Source organism: Psittacula echo, assembly GCF_963264785.1.
Source record: "Psittacula echo genome assembly, chromosome: 3".
NCBI classification, from domain to species: Eukaryota; Metazoa; Chordata; class Aves; order Psittaciformes; family Psittacidae; genus Psittacula; species Psittacula echo.
The window spans coordinates 66160671-66181707 of record NC_137736.1 but is presented as its reverse complement, the minus strand read 5'-3'; the positions used below and the strand labels follow the sequence as shown (position 1 = coordinate 66181707).

At 42.2% G+C, this 21037-nt stretch overlaps 1 protein-coding gene across 2 annotated transcripts in view; it reads right to left on the bottom strand.

The window, feature by feature from the left end:
- The window catches only part of CARS2 (cysteinyl-tRNA synthetase 2, mitochondrial), a 33813-nt gene extending 14022 nt beyond the window's left edge, over window positions 1–19791 (bottom strand). The window contains exons 1-10 of one of the 2 annotated variants that reach the window (XM_080613070.1): window positions 19370–19791; window positions 19237–19287; window positions 14756–14873; window positions 11994–12065; window positions 11234–11339; window positions 10423–10506; window positions 7782–7911; window positions 5794–5927; window positions 3021–3088; window positions 283–349 (exon numbers count right to left, since the gene is read on the bottom strand). In XM_080613070.1, coding sequence (XP_080469196.1) covers window positions 283–349; window positions 3021–3088; window positions 5794–5927; window positions 7782–7911; window positions 10423–10506; window positions 11234–11339; window positions 11994–12065; window positions 14756–14873; window positions 19237–19287; window positions 19370–19587 — 1048 coding nt within the window. In that variant the 5' untranslated portion in view covers window positions 19588–19791. The remainder of the gene's footprint in view (window positions 1–282; window positions 350–3020; window positions 3089–5793; window positions 5928–7781; window positions 7912–10422; window positions 10507–11233; window positions 11340–11993; window positions 12066–14755; window positions 14874–19236; window positions 19288–19369) is intronic. The other variant, XM_080613071.1, reaches the window with a different exon arrangement.
- Window positions 19792–21037: the final 1246 nt, after the last annotated feature.

The window sequence follows — 21037 nt, the reverse complement described above, 5'->3', positions numbered from 1 at the left end:
AATTCATTAACTGAAAGTGCAATTAACTGAGAATCACACTTCAACTGCAGCTCAGGAAGGTATTTAGATAAATGACTGTGTACTGCACTCAGTAAAGATGCTTTTCTACACAAGAACCAAAGAATAGCCCCTCAGAGCATTGCCAACCTTTTCACCCAACAAAGAGACACTGCAAGGCACCACAAGGAGCGTTGACTCCACCACACCTCTGCATTGCTAGCTTGGGAAGCATACGTGTGTGGAAAGCCATATCTCAACAAATAACAGGGTTTTTTATCTCACCTGAGCTGTATCTGCTCCGCAAACAATACATCCTGAATTGATCCGATGAAAATTTCTTCAGGAAATCCTAAATTCCACCCATAAAAAGAAAGCTTTAGCAGTACATCAAACAATTACTTCAGGGGTTGTTCCACTCCGCTACACTAGTTTCATAGCATATTTCAGGCAAACAAACATGACAACCAATCTTCATAGTTTAAGATACTGGTTTAAACACTGGTTTAAAGTCTAAACTAAGTAAGATTTAATTCCATATAAGACAGATGTGCATCTATACAAGATATAAGTGCATCTATACAAGATATAAACATACACACAATGTCACATACAAGACAGTGAAAAGTACTTTGTAATTATGATCAAACATACGCTGTATGAAGACCTTTGCAAAAACACCAAACTAAAATTACCAAACTAAGACTGGGATACAAGTTTGCAGGAAAGGACAGCTCTTGAGTTTTGAAAGCTTTATGGAAAAAGAAAGATTTCTTGAAAAATAAGGTAAGTATAAGTCTTCTGTGGGACTAGAATATATAAAAACAGGGAGTGAGCAAAAAATAACTTCTTTTAATGTTGCTAGAATTCACCTGTATTAATTATGAAACCTTATTCATTTTACCCTAATGTTTATCCAGCTTTACAAACAGTTTACTACAGGGAAGAGTAAATTATTACTATTTGTGTAATTTATACTAATAGTATAAAGAAACAGTTAAATGCTTGAAAGGTACACTGCTAAAACATTCAACACTTCCAACTCTGCTCTCAGCAAGGCTGGACACTGTGGCAGACTGACTGTCAACACTACATTCCTGCCTCTTTCTCTAATTTCCAAACTGCTGATGGTTAAGTTTGTAACACTAAAGTGCCACTGAAACAGAAAATCATGAAGAGGAATCAACACAAGTGAGAAAATCTGGAAAGCGTAATTTATGTCCTTAAAGACGCATATTTCAAAGTTGAGCTTCTGCTACCAGACTAAACCAGCTTAAACACTGAAGTTATCCAAGTGCCAGCAATGTGCTGCCTCTCAGGTAAAACCAGAAATAACTGAGGCAATCAGGGCAAGCTAAATCAAGAAATAAACAGTGATACTGCTTGTTTCAGTGGGTGGGGTTTTTGTTTTGTTGTTGTTTGGTTTTGTTCTTTTAAATAAAATCTATGTAACTGAGTGTACCCATAGCGCCCAGAAGCTTTCCACTAACATACAGAGGTAGAACAATACGAGTAAAGTACAGAAATAACTTCAAATTTGGCAAACGACCATCCAAACCAGAAGAAAACCAATTTGGCATTTATTAAAACAGTACAGAGAAAGCACCACACCTCTTTTAAAGCAGGTTGCTTGGCCATGCATGATTGCAACATGCTTGACTTTGGAGGTCAGAATTAATAGCTATAAAAAAAAGAAAACTCAGGGGGGAGAAATCAGAGAAGGGGACAAGGGGCAGTGAAAACAGGGCAGCTAGATGTGGAGGGTGCAAGGTGACTGTGCCTGAGTGACAGCCTGGAATACAGGCAGCCAGCACCACAGGAAGGTCCCAGGCAGGCATCCCCTCTTTTGGAGTGTAAAAACTTCCACATAGGGCTTAACTATCAAGATGCAGGAAGGCTGTACAGGAAGAAATTTGTTTTACTGGACTGAAAGTCACTTACAGGGAAGAATTAATACTAGTTAGCCATGCCTAAGGGCAGAAATTAAAAGCAGAGACCCACAAGGGAAGAGACCGACCTCAAGTTTTTGTTTTCTCAGCACAAAGAAGTCCCGCTGCAGATGTGGAGGGAACATTTTTATATGTTACTTCTAATTGCATGCATTGCATCTGTGATCATTTCTCCACCCTGTTCATGAAATTACTGCAAAAACCATGAGCAATGGGTAATTTTCTTGGGGAGACAGGGCTTAATTGTACCCAGACAGCATCAAGAGAATTAAGAATAAAGCAGCTCACATTGAACTCCTTTTTAAAGGGATTTTAATTAAGTCTTCCAAGAGGGCAAAGGGGAACATATGTGCTGAAAGAGCTTCTCAAGCTTTGTCTAAAGGAAGGAAACTACCCACTTCTAGGAATAAGTGTCAGCCATCACTGGAGCCACCCTAGCACCAAGCACAGCTGTATCACACATGCCTAGCACAGAAATCCTGCTCTGGGCTACACCAAAAACTTTGGGATGCAGTAAACCACGACATATTCAAGTGGCTTATGGGTGCCAAAGGCAAAGCTCTATGTGCATCAGCAAGGTCACCGCGAAGAAGAATACAAGAGACCATTGGCACAGCGCAGTTGCAGGACACCCAATGCTGACACTGTGTCCCATTTCACCTAAAGCAGAACAAGGAAGTATGTCTGCTCTTTTCTAAGTTCCAAAAGCATACGCACTATTAAGAGCAGTCAGATGAGAACCCATCACTATAGAACAGAATCACTTAGGTTGGAAAAGGCCCTTGATATCATCAAGTCCAACCACAAACCTATAATGCAGAAGTCTGGTACTGGGCACCAACGCTGCTCCTACACTCTCAGCAAAATCACGTTATAAGCAAGCCCTGAGTCTGAGCAGGTTTCCTACATCTGGATCCACAATAACAGGTACACACACCAGCACTAGAGAAACACTCTGCTTCAGGTCTTTCTCTACAGCACAAGCACACTCTCCACGGCTTTCTCAGAAGAAGGCTGTGATTAATATTTACATATTACAAACATACATTGCTTCAATTTACAGAAACAGATTACCTTAACTGTAATGTAGTTTTTTAATGACTTGGACATTTTTTCTTGACTTCCTTTAACATGCAAATGCCCTAGAACAAAACCAGACAAAATTAATGAGGATAAATAAGCATGCTTCTGAATGGGGACTGAATGAGAAACACTGCACTGAGAAACTGGAAACGCTGGAGGCAGCACACACTGTGGTTCACATGCACCAACCATTTCAGTGCAACACGTAACATTTTAATAGCTTTGCTATTACAAAAAAAAAAAAAAAACAAAACCACCCAACAAAAATCCCCACAAAACATCCCCTGACAAAACAGCACCAGCATGGGCAGAGACGTCAAGATAAAAAATGTCTCCCTTCAAGCAAGCAAACACTTCTCAGTCTTCACAGAAAAGTACCTTACCTGCTAGTCCTGACTTCCCAGAAATATTTTACGACCTTTAAAGATCTTCCAATAATCTCACATTACCATATTCCTGAAACTCAAACAACTTTCTGCACTAACTACTGCTGGTGGCTGTTGCTCTTTTCTTAATCCATAATTTTATTGTGCTGGTTCAAAATACCCTTACATGTAAAATTAATTTTGTGCACATGCCCTATTTCTCCAGATTTTGGGAGACTAAGAAAAAAGGGAAAGGAGGGATGTAGCTATGATGCCTAATTTGAATTAGCTCATTTTAAAACGCAATCTCTGAGCATTGCTAGAGCTTCCAATAGTCACCTAGACTGTTGGTTTGCAGGGCTGCTGTACAGGAAAAAAGCAGTAACTGTCTCCATCACATTTAGGAAAGTATGTAGAGCTTGGCTTCAGGACTGAAAGCTTTCCCTGGCTTCTCCTAATAAAAGAGTGATCCTGTAAGTTACCAAGCACCCACAGCTAACACAATTTTTAGGCACTTAATGGCCTGCAGAATCCAGCACTTAATCTTACTTAGAAACAGATTTTCAAGCAGAAACTTTTCTTACTCTGTAATAGAATCATAGAATCATTTACGTTAGAAAAGACTTTTCAGATCATCAAGTCCAACCATTACCCCAGCACCACCAAGTCCACCATTAAACCATGTCACTAAGGGCCTCATCTACACGTTTTTTGAACACTTCCAGGGCTGGTAATTCCACCACTTTCCTGGGCAGCCTGTTCCAATGCCCGACTGTTCTTTTAGTGAAGAAAATTTTCCTAATATCCAATCTAATCTTCCCCTGGCGCAACTTGAGGCTGCTACCTTTTGTCCTACCACTTCTTACATGTGAGAAGAGACCAGCCACCTCCTCACTCCATCCTCCTTTCAGGTAGTGGTAGAAAGTGATAAGGTCCCCCTGAGACTTCTCTTCTCCAAGCTAAACAACCCCAACTTCTCTTGGGAGAAGGAAAATTATTTTCTTATTTTGCAAAGGTTCCTAAATATTGACTGACTTAACTTTGAGCAGCCAAGCTTAAAACAGTTCGTGTTTTCCTAGTAACATACAGGTGACATCTGAATTTGAAATAATATTCCTCTTCGAGAGTTTCAGCACTTAGAATGCTTTCATTAAAGAATCACAAAATACAAGGATTTTCATAACTTTGGCTTGGCACTCTTCCCAGAGTACAAGTAATCTAAAAATAAAGTCCTTTAAGAAGATTTATCCCCAGTGCAGGGATTTTCTTCCTCTAATGGGGATTGCTCCTCCAATTCTGAGCCTGCTAAAATTCTGCAGTCTGTTTCCAGAATAAATTGTTTCTGAAGCTGATTCATTTGCCCTAAATAATTCACACTATCATCCTCCAGCAATTTTTTTTTTTGACTTAATGAATGTAATCTGTCAGCTTCTGGAGAATCTCAGTGTACAAATTGCCCTTGGAATCAAGTTTGGGATTTTTTTCCCCTATTTTTTTTTTCCTGCTTGTTTAAGAAGAATTGACTCCTCTTCAGCTAGCTAGTTTCAAAGAATATTTCTCCTGTCATTTCAATGCTAAGCTTGAACAGTCAGATTCACTGTTTTTTCAACAGACAGCTCCACCTGGCAGTAATCAGTGCATATCAGTGGACAGTGGAAGCACAGCAAATTCCCCAGCACTTCAGGAGCAAAGCATACCCTGGAGGATGCACCATACTCTAGACAATTGCTATTGACTTGCAACAGGCTCTACACTGTGAACTGAAACTAGAATTCAATATTCATCCTCTACAATACAAATATATATAAAAAAGGAAAGCTCAAATAACTCCCAGGGTGTACCACCACAGGCTTAACTCTGCAGCTTTTAGAGAAGCAGCTCAAAGAGTTCACCAACACATCTTGCACAAAGTGCTGTTCAGCAAAAAGAGACACCGCGGACTTGAATGTGACTTTCTATCAATTTCAGTTGACCATCCAGAGCCACTACAATAGGAAGAACAAATTCAAGGTTTTCGTCAATGGGAACAGTGCTAGTACCATCAGACAAGGATGTAGTTTCAAAACACTGTACAGCACAAGCTTCACTGAAGCACTGCTGTGCATATTGTTCTACATAATGCCAGGCAGCACCATATGCTGAAGACCCAGCAAGTAAAAGACACTTTCATACAGTTTACTAAGGCATAGCCAGTGAGGTTAATTCTGGGGTAAGAGATGGGGTCTGTGACATCTACATGCTACACCAACAAATCGCTCATACTCCATAAAACATGTTGCAGACAGGAACTTGGTCACTGTAGTAGACCATCTGTTTTCACACCACACAAAAGCCAAACCTAAAAAAACCAAGCTGTTGTATTTGTACAGGCCTTTCAGGTTGATTCATATTTTACTTACCAGAATGCAAAAAGTAATTCCCCCATTGCTCACACTGATGATATACCTCACACTGTGCGATTTCATTTTCATGATGAGGAAATGCAAGATCTATTCCACCAGTATGGATGTCCAGCTGCTTTCCAAACACTGCACTGTAACAATATTTTCCTGATCGGTAAGTAGGACACTACAAAAGCTTTTTGTAAAAAGAAATGCAGAAAAGAATACAATGAAACAACATAAATTCAAGTGTACAGTTTAATGACTGCCGTTTTAAGGCAAGACTTTACACAAATCTGATACTAAAGCTGCAGCAAGACCCCTATCTGGCCACAATTAATTCTCGTTAGTAGGAGCAATTATTTTTCTAAAGGCAAGACCCACATAAGCATGCATGTGGGTGTACACAGAGAAACACACAGTCTTCCCATGTGTCAAACTAACAAGTTGCTCCTCATAGCTGGCTAGATATTAATACTTTTGTCCCTTTTGGGGACAAAACACCCTGGCTCACTATGGCTTTGCAGAAGCTGTTGGGGCACAGGAAGAAAACAAGGCGAGATGGTAAGAAAGACTAGCTGTTACCATTTCTCAAGCTTATGCTCCTCTGCTTTCTCCTGTCTGCTCCTAACCCAGCTTAAGCACAGATCCTCACAGGAGGGGCTCCAGCTCACACCTTCCTTTGCACATCTACAGAGGAGCACTGGCCACTTGTAGTTTGCTCCAACAAAATCATCAAGGGCTGGGGAGAGATGGATCTGCAGAATGCTCAGGGGCAGGAGGGGCAAGCCCACCTCACCTCAACGGAAGCTCTGGAGAGGAAATCAGACCCAAGTCAAAGCAAGTGGTTCCCTCCTGCAGGGCTGCACTAGAGACCCACCCCTTCCTCATTCACCTTCCCAGGCACACTTCAAAGGCTTTTCAAAATTAGTTCACCTAGCTTAAAGTGCTTTGAGACTTTTGGCAAAACAGCCAGGTAAGCAGGTATTGCTTAAAATGGGTCCCTTCCAACCCTAAACACTCTATGCTTCTATGTTTTTGTGCACTTCAGTTGCTTTAAAGAACCGTTTCACACTGCTGAAACTATTTACAGACAGAAAGTTACCCTTATAAATGCTTTTCACAATCTAGTAGTAAAGACTAAAAACCCCAGGTGATCAGCAAAGCATATGAAAGAGAAACCTACAGCATCTGTTCCATCTGCTTTCAGCTTAAGTTGAAAACTTTAGTTACACAGGGCCAGATCTAAGTAATTTGTAATTAGCTTCCAAAAAAAGATCTGAGACTAATGCAGAACTAAGCACCACTAACAAGCTTCCAAGAGAGAAAATGTAAAGTCTCTTTTTTAAAAACACAAATGAACAGGTCATAAGTTAATACAACGTAGGACAAAGTGCTACCATCCTGTGGAGAAAATAAAGCTCCAAATTAAGAGCAAATTAATTTAAACCAACTACAAGCAAAATGCTACTACACTCAGTTCACATCATGCCCATAGAATTTACTTCCACAGAGAAAGGAGAATATTTAATACTGCAGCTGACTTCTAAAGAAAGCCGAATAACGCACAACTGCAGTTAAGGCCAGCAAGACCTTATGCACTCACTGGAGTCAGGATGGATTCCCATACCCTGTCCTTCTGATATAGCACCATGTGCTGAACTAGGTCCAGTAGAGACTGCAACAAGTGGAACAAAGGCAAATGAAAGAGGTACCATAACCTTCACTAAAACTTTGGTTACTCCATTCAAGTTAAAGACTTGCTAATCAACTGTGTGATCCTGCATGCCATTTTTAAGCACAGAGTCTCTCTCAAGAAAAGGTGCCAAAACCCAGCAAGACAGCTATGCCACTAAGGTGGAGCAGTTTGAGGCACAATTGCACAAAATATTCATATCAAAACTGGTGTTCTACTGATCAGAAAAATCACTTTCAATACTCCTGCTACCACTGTACTGCAATCAAAACCAAAAACCAGCACTAGATTTAAAAGCCAAGAATCTGACCTCGATATTGTGGAACACTCTATGTGCCATCCAGGTCTTCCTTTTCCCCAGGGAGAAGTCCAAGATAGCTCTTGAGGTTTAGCAGCCTTCCACAGGGCAAAATCTTTACCATGTCGTTTATCAGTATTAACTGCCAAGAATAAGTGAAATGTTAATGAGATATGTCTCCAAGAAAATTAAAAAAAAAAAAAAAAAAAAAAAAGAAAGCAAGTGGAAACGTACTGAGTGAATTACTCAGATTTTAACCTCTTTTGCTCAACTTCTTTTCCTGCAACTTTCCTCCCTTACACCGGGCTTCCATTTTCTCAATCATTTGAAAAAAAATATAGTATGCTGAATTAGATTTCTGCAGGCTAAAAAGATGGGTTCAAGATTCTTCAATCATCCTCTCCTTTAGTCCTTTTGGCCTTCTCCAGTTTTACATCATTCATTTAGTTATTTATCAGCCAGTTTCCCAGGACAAACAGACTGGACTGCAGCAGGAAAGGTAACAAAGCAACTTAAACCAGAACAGGGTTCTGAACTCTGAGGGGTTTTTTTTTCTGACAAATACATGATCTCACATTTGACTGGTACAGAACAGTACATCAATTTGGCGTAAACGGATCCAGCTTGGCAAGCAACTTGCACTGTTTTAAGTTCCCTTATTTAACACTTCTCATCTGATTTATCAGCAGTTGACACTAGATTTACTACTTTATTTCAGACTTCTAGCAAACTCACGGTGTATCACTGGGTCTGAACTAATCCCTGGAGCATTCCAGTATCAACACATCTTAATGATGATTCACAGCTATTTTTGGAGATCTATTAGATGGTCATTTTTCTTGAGCCATTCCACTTCTACTTTACTGATATGACACAGAGTCAGTTTTTATTCAGAATGTCATGCAATATTAAGGGAAGCACATTACAAAAATCCATTACACCTGCTTCATCATTCGAAATTGATAAGAAATAAAGGGACAGAAATATAACCCTAGTTTTAGCCACTGAATCTTCATCTTGGCTCTTCCACTAGTTTGCCAAGCTCTGGCTGACCAGTATCTGTTGACTCCTTTCCTCCTTTGCTTTGAGTATACTGCCACATAAAAAACCCAGTTTTCTTGGTTATAAGCAAAACAACAGTTAAAATATTTAGAAGTAACAGTAAATTTAGTTGTAAGTAACTCGAGAGGAAACAGGGTAAAACAGGTAATCAGTCACAACTGAAGCTGGAAGGCACATCTGGAGATTGTCTAGTCCAACCCCTGGCTCAGAGGAGGCTCAGCTACAGCAGGCTGCCCAGAACTGTGTCCAGTTGGGTTTTTAGTATCTTCATCCAAAGATGGAGACTCCACAGCCTTTCCAGGAAACATGTTCTTCTGTTAACCATCCTCAGAGTAACAAAGGTTTTTCTAAGCTTTAAATGCTGTGTTTCAGGTTGCACTCATTGCCTCTTGCCCTGCCACCAACCACCACTTGAGAGAAGACTGGCCCCATCTTCTTTATTCTCCCCATCACATGTTTGTACACACAGGTAAGATGCCCTTGAGCCTTCTCTTCTCCAAGCTGAGCAGTCCCAACCTTCTCAGCCTTTTCTCATATGAAAATGCTCCAGTACCTCCACTTCATTCATGGCCATTTGCTGGGCTCTCTCTAGTATGTCCATGTCTCTCTCATAGTAGGGAGCCCAGCATCAGACCCAGATTCCAGGCACATCTCACCAGTGCTGAGCATAGAAGAAGGATCACCTCCCTTGACCTGCTGGCAGTGCTTTTCCCAGTACAGTCCCGGAAGCTGTTGGCTGCCTTTGCAGTCAGTAACTGCCTCTGAGTAACTGTCGACAAAACGCATTCCCTCTGTGAGTTGTAATGCTGGAACAACTCCAGAGTGCGGCTGTGAGAAGTTTCTGGCTGCAATTCACCTGAGCATCAGCCTGCCAGGCATTTTCAGTAAGTGCAAATGGATTTTTTCAATGAAGAAATATTGAACTTCAGCATGCAAAAGGATGCATGAGACCTGCATCAAATTTTCAGGGCAGAGACCTGATCAGACCTAACTTTGGGAAACTACCAAGAGGCTCAGCAACCCTGCTCAGCAGCCAGACAACTGCAGAAAAAAACCAAACCATAAAACCTAGGGTATAGGCAACAGATTGCTCACCCTCACACAAACAGCCTGCTTAGAAGTAGTCTGGTAATGAAAGTATAGTAAGTCATGAATGAAGCACATTCATCCAGTTATCATGAATCAAAGCAGTACAACTGCCCAAACAGTAACACACCAGATGAAGTTTCCCTGCATTTACCCTTGAGTATCTCACTGCTGGTTTGTGCAAAAGCTGAGACCACCACACCACTATGAAATTTATATGTACCACTCCCAAGTATTAAATAATTGGTTAAGAATCCTAATTGTTCTAAGGTACCAGAACAAAGGTACAGAGGGAACCAAGCATAAAATGAGACCAAGTTTCCTCTTGCACTGCCAACAGTGAGTGCCTCAATAAATAATTATGAAAGCAATGTAGTCCTAATTAACCAAAAAGTTGGATATACACAACAGGTTAGAAAACTGTTCCAGAATGAAAGTTTACACATAGATACATTACAAGTTCAAACAATACATTAATACAAACAAGTCGGTGCCAAGAACTTACCTGCTTCATCTTGGGTATCAGGAGAAATAGTAGTTAATACTCCGTATCTTTTTCCCCAAGACTTAACATCAAAATAAACATTGCCTAACACAAAAGAAATGTTTAGTGTTATAGTAAAGATGCGGCACAATCATGAGGAAGACAGAACACTTCCCTGAAAGCAAAACAAAACGCCCTTCAACTTCCATTTTATTCCAACTTAGAAATTCAGAAATAGTAGCAGATGTTTCCACATTACCAGCTTTTCAGTAATCTCACTGTATGTGCTCATTCTGCATATAGGATAACTTTGTATTCTGCACATCTCCCCAGGTTCTCCCCTGCCCATACACAATCAGCAATCACCTCCCTGACTGCAGTGCAGCCTACTGCTACTCCAGTTACAATGCACTCAAATCCTTCTACAACCACCAGTTCTACTAGCAAAAACAACAAAAAAAATCATCCACATATTGTGCTTTGCAGGCACATTTTTTACAGCACATAGGAGATAATCTCCTCCTGTTTAGAGCTAAGAGGTTCCCTCAGCTCTCTTGTAGGAACCAGGCCAGGACTTCCCCCCAGAGGCTTAGACAGCACTTCATTACAGTGAACAGTTATATTAATTGATAAGCTACATTTAACTTAGAAATTGAGTAACATTGTTCTGCCCACTCATGTCATCACAAACAGGTTGCTCACACCCAGTCTGCTAATCAACAGCAGGAAAGCCTGGCACAGGGTATCTCATCTGATCCCAAACCAGGATTACTAGGAGCACTGATTTCCTGGACATGTGCTGAACAAGGAGTTGCCTTGCTATAAGTCTTACCTTGTGAGGTTGCGTAGGCTTGGCCATTAGCAATTACTGTTTCTATAAAGGAAATTATCTGAGGAATATTTTCAGTCACTCTCATATACACTGTAGGAGGAAGGACCTTAAAGAAAAACACCTAATTAGCCTGTATTAAACATACTGCCAAGAAGCTCACCCCCTCTAGGAAACAAACTTTAAAGAACACTCTCCACAATTTTATCTCTTTTTTTTTTTTTTTTAATTTATCTTTTTTTTAAAAAAAAAAAAGAAAAGCAAGTATAACTGAAATGGCACAAGCAGCATTTAAGAAAATACCCAGAAGGAAAAAAAGAAAATGGTGAAAAACTTTTCTCAGTGCCTTGCTCCCTGCTTCTGACAAACAGTTTGGACAAGGAGCAAAGTCACCCTAAGTCAATGAAAGAATATTACATGTTTCCTATACTTATATCAGGCTATTTCTGCATTATAGTAAGTATGTATTATCTGTGAACCAAGACTAATTGCACGGATAAAAACCTCAATTGTGTTGCTAAAGAAATTTAATTGTTTCATTCCAAAAGTAGTGTTTGCTTCTCCCCATTTCCTTACTCAAAAGGTGTGCAATATCTTTCCAGAAGAACGAAAAAGTAAATTGGTACTCCCAAATTCCAAGTTTCCAAGCAACACTTCATCAAACAAGCAAACAAATTTTTCAAATCAAACTGTCAAAATCAGATTCCTTACCAAAAGAACGGCTTTAAAATGCTCTAAAATTTAGAGGCTTGAGTATCTGTACCTTTAAGGCAGCCATATCTTGTTTGAAGTCTTCTTCATAAATACGAGCAAGAGCTACTGGCGACATATTCATCTGAAAGAGAGAGGCTGATCAGTAAATCATAAATCAAAGCAATAATATAAAATATTGCAATCTTTTATCAGACAGAATTATCAAATTGGAAGACTTACAGAACCCCCAAGATAAAGAGACAGAAAGGCCTGTTACTCTTCACATCCATGGGGAGGAGATGCAAGTTATATGTAGCAAAAGAAGTACTTCATTTACACTTCTGAATTCCAAAATATGAATACGTATCTTTTAGCAGACAGCAACCAAAGATTAAAATAATAAACTCCTTCCCTCTCCCATTAGTTTCTTCTTGAGATGGTTTCCATTTCCAGTGACAAGGCATACTACTGTACACAGGATGCGAAATTCATTAAACTTATTGGCAGGGGACACTGATACCACCTACATGTCAGAAAGACAGATCAGAGACTTGCAGGATGAGACAAGACAGTAATTTTCAGTGATTAAGAAAAAAAAGCTATTTCAGCTGATCATGGTTACTCATAGATCTCGGTACAATCAGGGGAAACGAACTGAAAGTCAGTCCCACACTTTGCCAAGTGTGGCACTTCTCTAATACCTTCTCTGCATTCCTCAGTCACAAGGCAATGGACAGGAACAGGAATCCTCGCATATGCAACAAGAACGTGCAACCCGAAAGGAAAGAGACAACTTGTACACAACAAGATACTCGTTCTCAGATATTCAGAAGAGGCCAGGGCTTGAAAGATCTACAACAGCAAAACCTACCCTAGTGAACAAAAGCATGGTATCAAAGTGTTTCGAATGTGAGCTTTTATATTTTCTCTGAGGAGAACCTACTGCGCAGCAAAGAACATACTGTCAGTCTCCCCAGCTTGCAGATAACTGAATCATTAATAAAATAAATCCAGTTTCATCACTTCTAATTACTGAAGCAGCTTTAAGGGGTCTGAGTTTTGGAGCACAGGTGGGTACCACTATTTGGACAAGCTCCTGCACAACACAAGGCGCAGACAAACCAGATGTTCATCAGCAATGAAACCACAAAGATGGTCAACACTGAGAAACAAAGGTATGCTTCTGCCTACAGACCAGGAGTGCTCTTTTAAACCCCAACAACGAGATTCATCTCCCTAGACGCTCAGCTGCTTCTTTGATCAACAGAAGTGACAAAGATGCCTGTAGGAGGAAAATGGGGAAACTCCTCCCCCACAGATGGACATTCAAGACAGAGACTCATCTGTCTCTCTCAAAGGATTACCGAGAGTGCGCAGCATGCTCATCACAGATTAGATGTCGAACTTGCAGGTTTTCTCTACATGAATCCCACCAGAGGATGGAGAACAAGTTCAGGCATGTTGATCCTACCACTATGATTCAGGTACAGAGACCCCAACAACAGTCAGGATACTGAGGTAGAGGCCTTGGCCATCCAAACAGTGTGCAGAGCAGAATAGGCATTTCAAAAAAATTCACACAAAAGGCATGAAAAAGATTACTTCATGCAACCAAAGAATGCAGTAAATGAACACAAATTCTTTTAAAACATCGTGTTATTTCTTCCTCCTAAAACACAAAATCCCCGTAACATTCCGACAACAGAAAAAAATATTAAAATGCACACATACAGATTTAAAACACCTGGTGGGGTTTGGTGTGGGGCTTTTTGGTTTAGTTGGGTTGGGTTTTTTGTTGAGGTTTTTGAGGGGATGGGCCTTGTCTCTTTTTATTAAACCGTCTTAGAAAACTGCAAGTAAATGGACTAAGGGAACACACATGTATTTCTACAGAAGCAGTGCGCCAGTATTCATTTCAATGCAGCACCCTATATTTAACTGCAGTAGTAACTGTTTACTTAAAGATTAAATAAAAGTGACAGCTGTCAAATTCTCTGGCTCCAAGAAAAGCTTGCAACTGCAATCTGATCTAACACACTCATTTTTGATCCGTAAGACATGAGTTACAGATTCTAAAAACAAACAAACTCAAAATGCAGAACAGAACACAGAATACGTTCTTCAGTGTTTCAGGATCCAGAAAGCATTTAAAAAGGAAAAAAAAAAAAATTGGAATAATCATTCACCAAGATGAGTTGGTGGAAAAGGTCTGATTAAAATCCAACTGAGAATCACTTATAGCCCAGGTCTTATCAAGACTTACTCCTATAATCAATGTCACCTTCCATGTAGGTGACGAACTCTGACAAGACTGATAAAGCTTTCCAAGGTGTTGACAGTGCAGCTAGATGGTGCTCAGCACCTTTCAGGAACCACCCTCAGCCCTGTGTGTGGCAATGCTGCCTTTAATGATAATAACACAACAGTTTTCCAGAACTCATCCAGAAGGCTCCTGGCTGCTAAGTTTTTGGTTGCTTTTGGGAAAAGGTACTTTTCACTCTTCTGAGGATTCACCACAGCTTTTTGTTCCCCACTGGTCTCCTAGGCAGAGGGCAAGGGCAGGAGGACCCTGGCCACGGGTGCTGTAACATAGTTTTCCCACCTCTTTCCCCCACAGAACTCCACACTGATTTACCCTCAACACCCAGCCCTCCAGACTCCCATCCCCATTAGAGCCACACAAGCGGACCAGAAATCTCAACATTTATCATCCACTAATTAAAACAAGCAAAACTCATCAAAAAAAACCCAAACAAACTCTGGTAAATTTTCCTACGTAAGTAGCTGTAGAAAATATCAGAAGTTTGGCTCAAAACTGCAGCAAGCACGTACCTCATTGGCTCTTTTTATTATCTTGTCATCTATGTCTGTGATCCCCATCACCATGATAACTTCAATTCCAAAAAACTTAGTCATTATCCTTCGAATTATATCAAACCTAACGTAGGAGCTAGAAGAGAGAATAAAATAAAATAAAAAAAAAAAACAAAACAACAACAACATGAGCTTTTAAACATGCAGTATTAAGAACAAACTTTAACAAAAATAATCAACAGCACTAACAGCCACAGGGACAATCGAAATACCCCAATACTTGGATGAATGAAAAGGTCTTCAGTGCATAAAGTGCTTTTCCAAAACCAGTTACCACCCACACAAAAGTCAAGCAAATTTCCCTTGAACTGGCCTACCCTCTTCTGGCATTAGTGACACATTACATCAAATTTTCTGAGGGTTTTATCTTGTTGCACCTCTTCATTCAAGTGCTGAAGTGCACTGGAAGGTACACGTGAGCCACGAGACTCTCTCAAAGCAGCAGTATGAAATAAATAAGAGACACAGGTCAGATATTCTTGAAACACATCCCTCAGGCTTTCTATATTCTAACAGGTTTTCAAAAGCCACAGGGCAGAAGAACAGGGAGAAATAAAACAAGGTGCAAATGAACTTTGCTTAGGGTTGAGTAACAACTACAGCTGCCAGCCACCAATAAACTATTTCATTCACACAGCACCATAGATCTTTCCTGATAGCAAAGAAGAGTTGTGCTGTGGGTTATTTTGCTTTGTTTACACCTGAGAATAAATCCTCAACTTATGCAAGCTCTTTGCCACAAACCAGAAGATTCAATGCTGATAGACTGATGCACCTACAACTGCACAGGGCCGTGAAAGCCCCCTGTTCTACTCAGACACTTACAATTCTCAAAACATACTTTGACTAGGTAAAACCCAATTATTAGGTGAGATATCAGATAGAGATTAGAGGCTCTATGTCTGCCCTGTAAAGTGATGAGAATCCTCAGCCTTCATTTGCTTTGGAGAAAACAAGAGCCCAAAAGGAGACTCACAGACCTACAGGTTGCTATTTCACTCACAGCATCACACGAACTGCAGCTCCCGTGGCTGTGAGAGCAAAGAAGTGCAAGTAAATACTGGAAATGGATTTGCATTCTTCTCCCTAGCTGCAGGGACCAGGTGGCACTAAGGTTCACATGTATGGATGCACAGTATCTTGATGTTTGATGGAGAAAAACACTTTCTGTTGTTGTCTGCACTATGCCCATGTTTAAAACAGCTTTTTGAAAGCCATGCTGCCAGGGAGAGTTTTTAATGAACACCAGCTCTCTGGGAGTAAGGTTCATCAAATGTGGCAACATGATTCCACAAGAGTATTAGATCAGTCTTTGGACCTTGTTCAGAGGAACGATGCCAGCATCAAAAGCTTGTTATTAAACAGCCCTGCAGTCGTAGTTGCCAGAGCTGACACAAATTTTGCATGGTTCCCTCTCCTCTGATCTTCCAAATGAATTGACAGAAGCAGCACTGCAAAAGTCAGAGCAGAACTCCTGACACCTCAGAAAGTAGGGTTCTTACCACTTCAGAACTGAAAAGAAAAAAAACCTAGCAGTCAGAATCAGGGGGATGGCAGAGCAGGCACAAGGGACTGAATGAAATCTTTTCTCATGCTTGGTTTTACTCTTATTTCCAAGCATTCAGCCAGGAGCCTGGATGCCAACCAGGCTGTAGCTCACGCCAGTAAGATCAAGCCCAGTTTCAGAAATGAGAGAAAAGATGGCATTATCTGCCTGTCTGACTTTTTTCTTGATACAGAATGAGCTTTGGATGTGGCACCGAGGCACCTGTTTCAAAGGCTAGAAGCACAGCACACTAGAGAAAGTTGGATTATTTACAGAAATAAGAAATCCTTGTGGAGAGGAAGGAGGAAGGGGGACAGTAACAACGCCATTATTTTCAAATTCTTCTCAAGGATCTCAAGCTCATTTCCATTATGCTGTGCCTGCCACAAGTCAGATGCAAGAAGGAGGGGGAAAAAGGGATTCTAGTGATAACATGTTGCAAGAGTACCACAAAATGATATTTTACAAGAGCAGCACAGCAGCAACAACCATAACTCTATTTGACTTCATGCTCTTTCCCAGTACATCTCCTGGCCTGCAGACCTGCATCAGCAGGATGCGCTTCAGCTGTGCTTACCAGAGCTCTACAGCTGGACATAGCTACTGGGGAAAAAAATACACAATTATTGCTAAAAACCCATATAAAATCAAGAGTGCTCCACTATTTTTATCAAATGAGCCAAGCAGCAGGATGTCACCACTGATGTGTGCAAGACCACAGACACTGGTAAGGAAGAGCCAACTCCTCACACACTGGAGGGCTTAACTGATGTGAGAAGAGAGAGGAAGGTCTTCAGTGCAGGTACCTTGATGCACAGCAGCACTCCAGGAAACAATATATGAAGGTGAGGACGAGGTAGCAGAAAGAGTATACCACTGCTATTTATCTGCATGATACACCCCTCCAGAGGCAAGATTCAGCCATAAATACTCTGTCTTAAACCAGTAAGTGAAGTGGTCAAACCCAGATGACACAGATGTAGGGCAAATCTCACATTAGGAAAACTTGAAATTTGTAGCTTAGAAACAGGGTAAGAGGAGATGGATGAGAAGAACAGGCGGAGCGAGCCTTTAATCAAAAAAGACAGAAGGTAGGAGAACAAGGAGAACCACTGACAAAACCAGACATTTAAAAGCCAGAGAGCTGCAAGACCAAAAGGTGAAGTTCTCCGGTTCTACAAACATTGTGCTGTAGATCCACTATACCACTTAGGACAGGAAGACTTCTACAATTCCCTCTTTTGTTACACAACATCAGGATGGGCCAGACCATACTACAGAACCTCAATTAAGTGATGAAGCAATTTATTAGCATCTTTTTATACAGTTGCTCTCAAGTGATTATTTTTTAGTGGTAAACATTTCAAGGTAAATTGTAACATAGGCTGCATTACGCTGTATTACAGTAACTGTAGATTTAAATGCACAAATTGCTGTGACTTTTTTTTTAAAAAAAACAAACAAAAACGTTCCCCTGAAGGTACCAAGTACAAACAGAAAAATTCAAGATATCATTTTCTGATTCTTATATCACTGGTAAAATATCAGATTAGTTTTCTGCTAAGACTGGACAAAAGCAAGGAGGAAAAAGACATCACCACATACACACTCAACAGTACAGCAGCGTTTAAGGAGAGGTTGCCAACCGTATTTTCATATGTTTAGTATTTTGAAACTCCCCTTTTACAGAAAGAAGCAGCAGGTGTGCAGTACTGGAATGGCTCAACATTCAGCAAAATTCAACACAAGTTTCTGAATGAAGCCAAGACAGGACCAGAAGCTGTGGAATCCCCTGCACTAAAAATGGAATTACTCAAATACACAGCGCCTGATCTTCACACAGATGACAGTTACCTGAGAAACTCCTGCTCCTCTGAGGAGCCAAATGCATTTTGTTCTTCTAAGAATCAGGGGACAGGAGTTTAGGAGCAGCTGAGCTGCTGCAACTCCCCTTGACTTCACAGGAAGCCTGCTGCATGTCTTCTCATCAGGTGCATCAGTGTAAAACAACTGGCAACAACCTGCCCTGGTGTATTTAAAGTACTTTTTTGAAGTTACTTATAATGAAGCTAGTTTAGTATTGTAATTATCCTAACGACCTATGGAAAAAAATACTGTGCTGTTTGGTTTGGGGTTTGGTTTTTTTTTAAACACAGTAAGCCACTGAACTCTTACTATGCAAAAAGGCCTTTCTGAGCTTTAAGAACACCTTCCAGGGAAGCGGTGGACTCCCCAAGGATGGACACTTGTAAGATTCAGCTGGACTGGGTGCTGGGACATCTAGTCTAGGTCATGCTCTGCCTAGAAAGCTTGGACCAGATGATCCCTGAGGTCCCTTTCAACTTGGTATTCTGTGCTTCTATGACTGAAGAGATGCGTTTATCAGTAAAAACTTGAAAGCATCTTTTTAATTGTCAACCTGAACAGCTTTTCCTTGGTGCCAACACCTTGTCTGAACTAAATCTGAGGCAAAACTATAATTTCACAGAGAAGAGGCTCCAGGACTCCAGCTCCTCTGCACAAGAGCTAATAAAATTTGCAAAAACTCACCCTGCCTAGCAAAAAAATGCATGTTCTTAATACCTTCCACACCACTACTGCGTCTCTGCCTGGGATGACCTGCACCAACAACGCCTTCCACACCTCCTGAGGTCGAGAGGGGGAAAACACAAACACACAAACGAGAAAACAAACAGTATTTTGCTCTCTATGCAGACCAAGAGGCAAAGGGCCGGCAGCTCCCAGCGGGGTCTGAGCCTGTCACCCGGACACAGGCTGCTCAGTACCGAGGCAGGCCCGGCGGTACCCGCACTCCAGCTACAGGGCTCCCACCCGCAGTGTGCCCGCACAGGACGGGACCCCACTTTCCGCCGTGACTCAGGAGGCGACTCACCACGCGTGCCCGAGGTGTGCATGGTCGTACACTGTCGGCCCGCAGCTGTACCTGCGGAGAGGGGAGGCAAACCGCACCGTCACCTCTGCCCGGCCACCCAGGTAACCCCCACCCGCCTGCCGCAAGGCGCTACCAGGTCGCCACTCGCTCCTTGGCCAGTATGAGCGGCTCCTTGGTCCGGCTGCGGCTGTTGTAAGCCACGATCCCGCTGTCCCGCCCCACCGGCGGCACCCACTCCCGCCGCCGCGCTGCGCTGCAACACCGTCGCGCTGCCACCTTCGCCCCGCCGGGGCCGGGCCCAAGGCCGCACCGCCGGGCCACAACTGCTGCTGCTCCGCGCAGCATGGCCATAGCGAGCGGGCGGGCGGGCGAGCGGTGAACCGAAGGCTCCGCCTCTCAGAGGGGAGGGGGCTGAGGGGAGCGAACACAACCCGCCCACCCTGTCGCCGCGACACCCTGCACCGCTTGTGCAGAGACACAGCAGGCGAGCGGGGTAGCTACAGCCGGCGCGGCAGGAAGAGGAGGGGCCTGCGGGTAGAGGCGCGGCCCAGTCCCAACGGGTGATTCCGTAGGCTCTCGCCGGGCCGCAGGGTTACCTCTGCGGCCGCTGCTGGCCTGGCCCGGGCGGAGGGTGTTACTGGAGCGGCCCCGGGGTGAGTGCGGCGGGCTGGGGCCTCGGGGGTGCGGGGCTGGGGGTTCGCTGTGTCCTGCTTCAGTCCGGCGGGAGCAGCGCGTGCCCAGCCCCGTGCCCCAGGGTAACCGCGCCGGAACCGGGGAGTAGGGGTGTTTGGAGGGAAGAGGTGATCGTTTCTATTCTATGAATCACTATTCTGTGATACATATATAGAATCACTATTCTATGATACATATATAAAATCACTGTTCTATGATTCTATGATAGTTTAGCAAAACGATACCTCCTGTGTCAAATCAGTTCAGTCAGATGGGGAGTGAATCTATTTCACACTGCCTTTCAGGTCAGAGAACAGCAGGCAGCCCATCAGCTCCTGCAAGAAAAACATGGTGAGACATTCCCAAGCTGGACTTAATAAACACTTTTGCACCTTTCTTACTCCCATGTATGTGTATAAAGTCCTACCGAGCCTGGTCATGTCATTGCAAAAATGACACGAACTGCTGCTAGGTACTCACTGAGGTTCCTTGGGCTTCAACTAGCTGATGGTCAAGGTCTGCTTCCTTTCCAGTGCCAGCATAAGCAAAGAGTGTGTACTTTCTGATGAGGCTTCTGTCATCTTATTGTGGAACTATTTTCTTTTTTTCTTTCAGAGCATAGCAAGGAAATGGAACTTGACTGGCTGCACTGCCTTGATCTGCTTTGGAAATTATGAGCTACTTGACTAGAGTGAATAACAGTGTAATGGAACAGACATAAGGGTGTCGGAAGTCCTTCTTAACTAGTATCGTTTCCAAAAGTAACCATGAGTGGGTACCAAGGAAACAAGGGAGAACTCCACAGGCATATATAATATTTTCCTGGATATTCTCCCAGCTTACAACCAGATGACATCCTCAGCTGAATGCTTTGGGGTTAGTGTCCCCCTGAAGTCTTTTTACCCTCCATTGGTAGATTGCTCTACCATTAGTTTCCTTGACCTCTGTAACTCTGAATCAACTCCTGCCTTTGTCACCAAGCACCACAGGTCTACCACCATTTTTAGGAAGCATCCTCCTGGCACATGTTGAAGTTGGGGCCTAGTAGCTCCAGCAGCAGCCACCTTTGATCTTGCATGAGAGGAGACAAGTGACCGTCAGTTCCAGTACTTAATGTCTGCCTCCACAT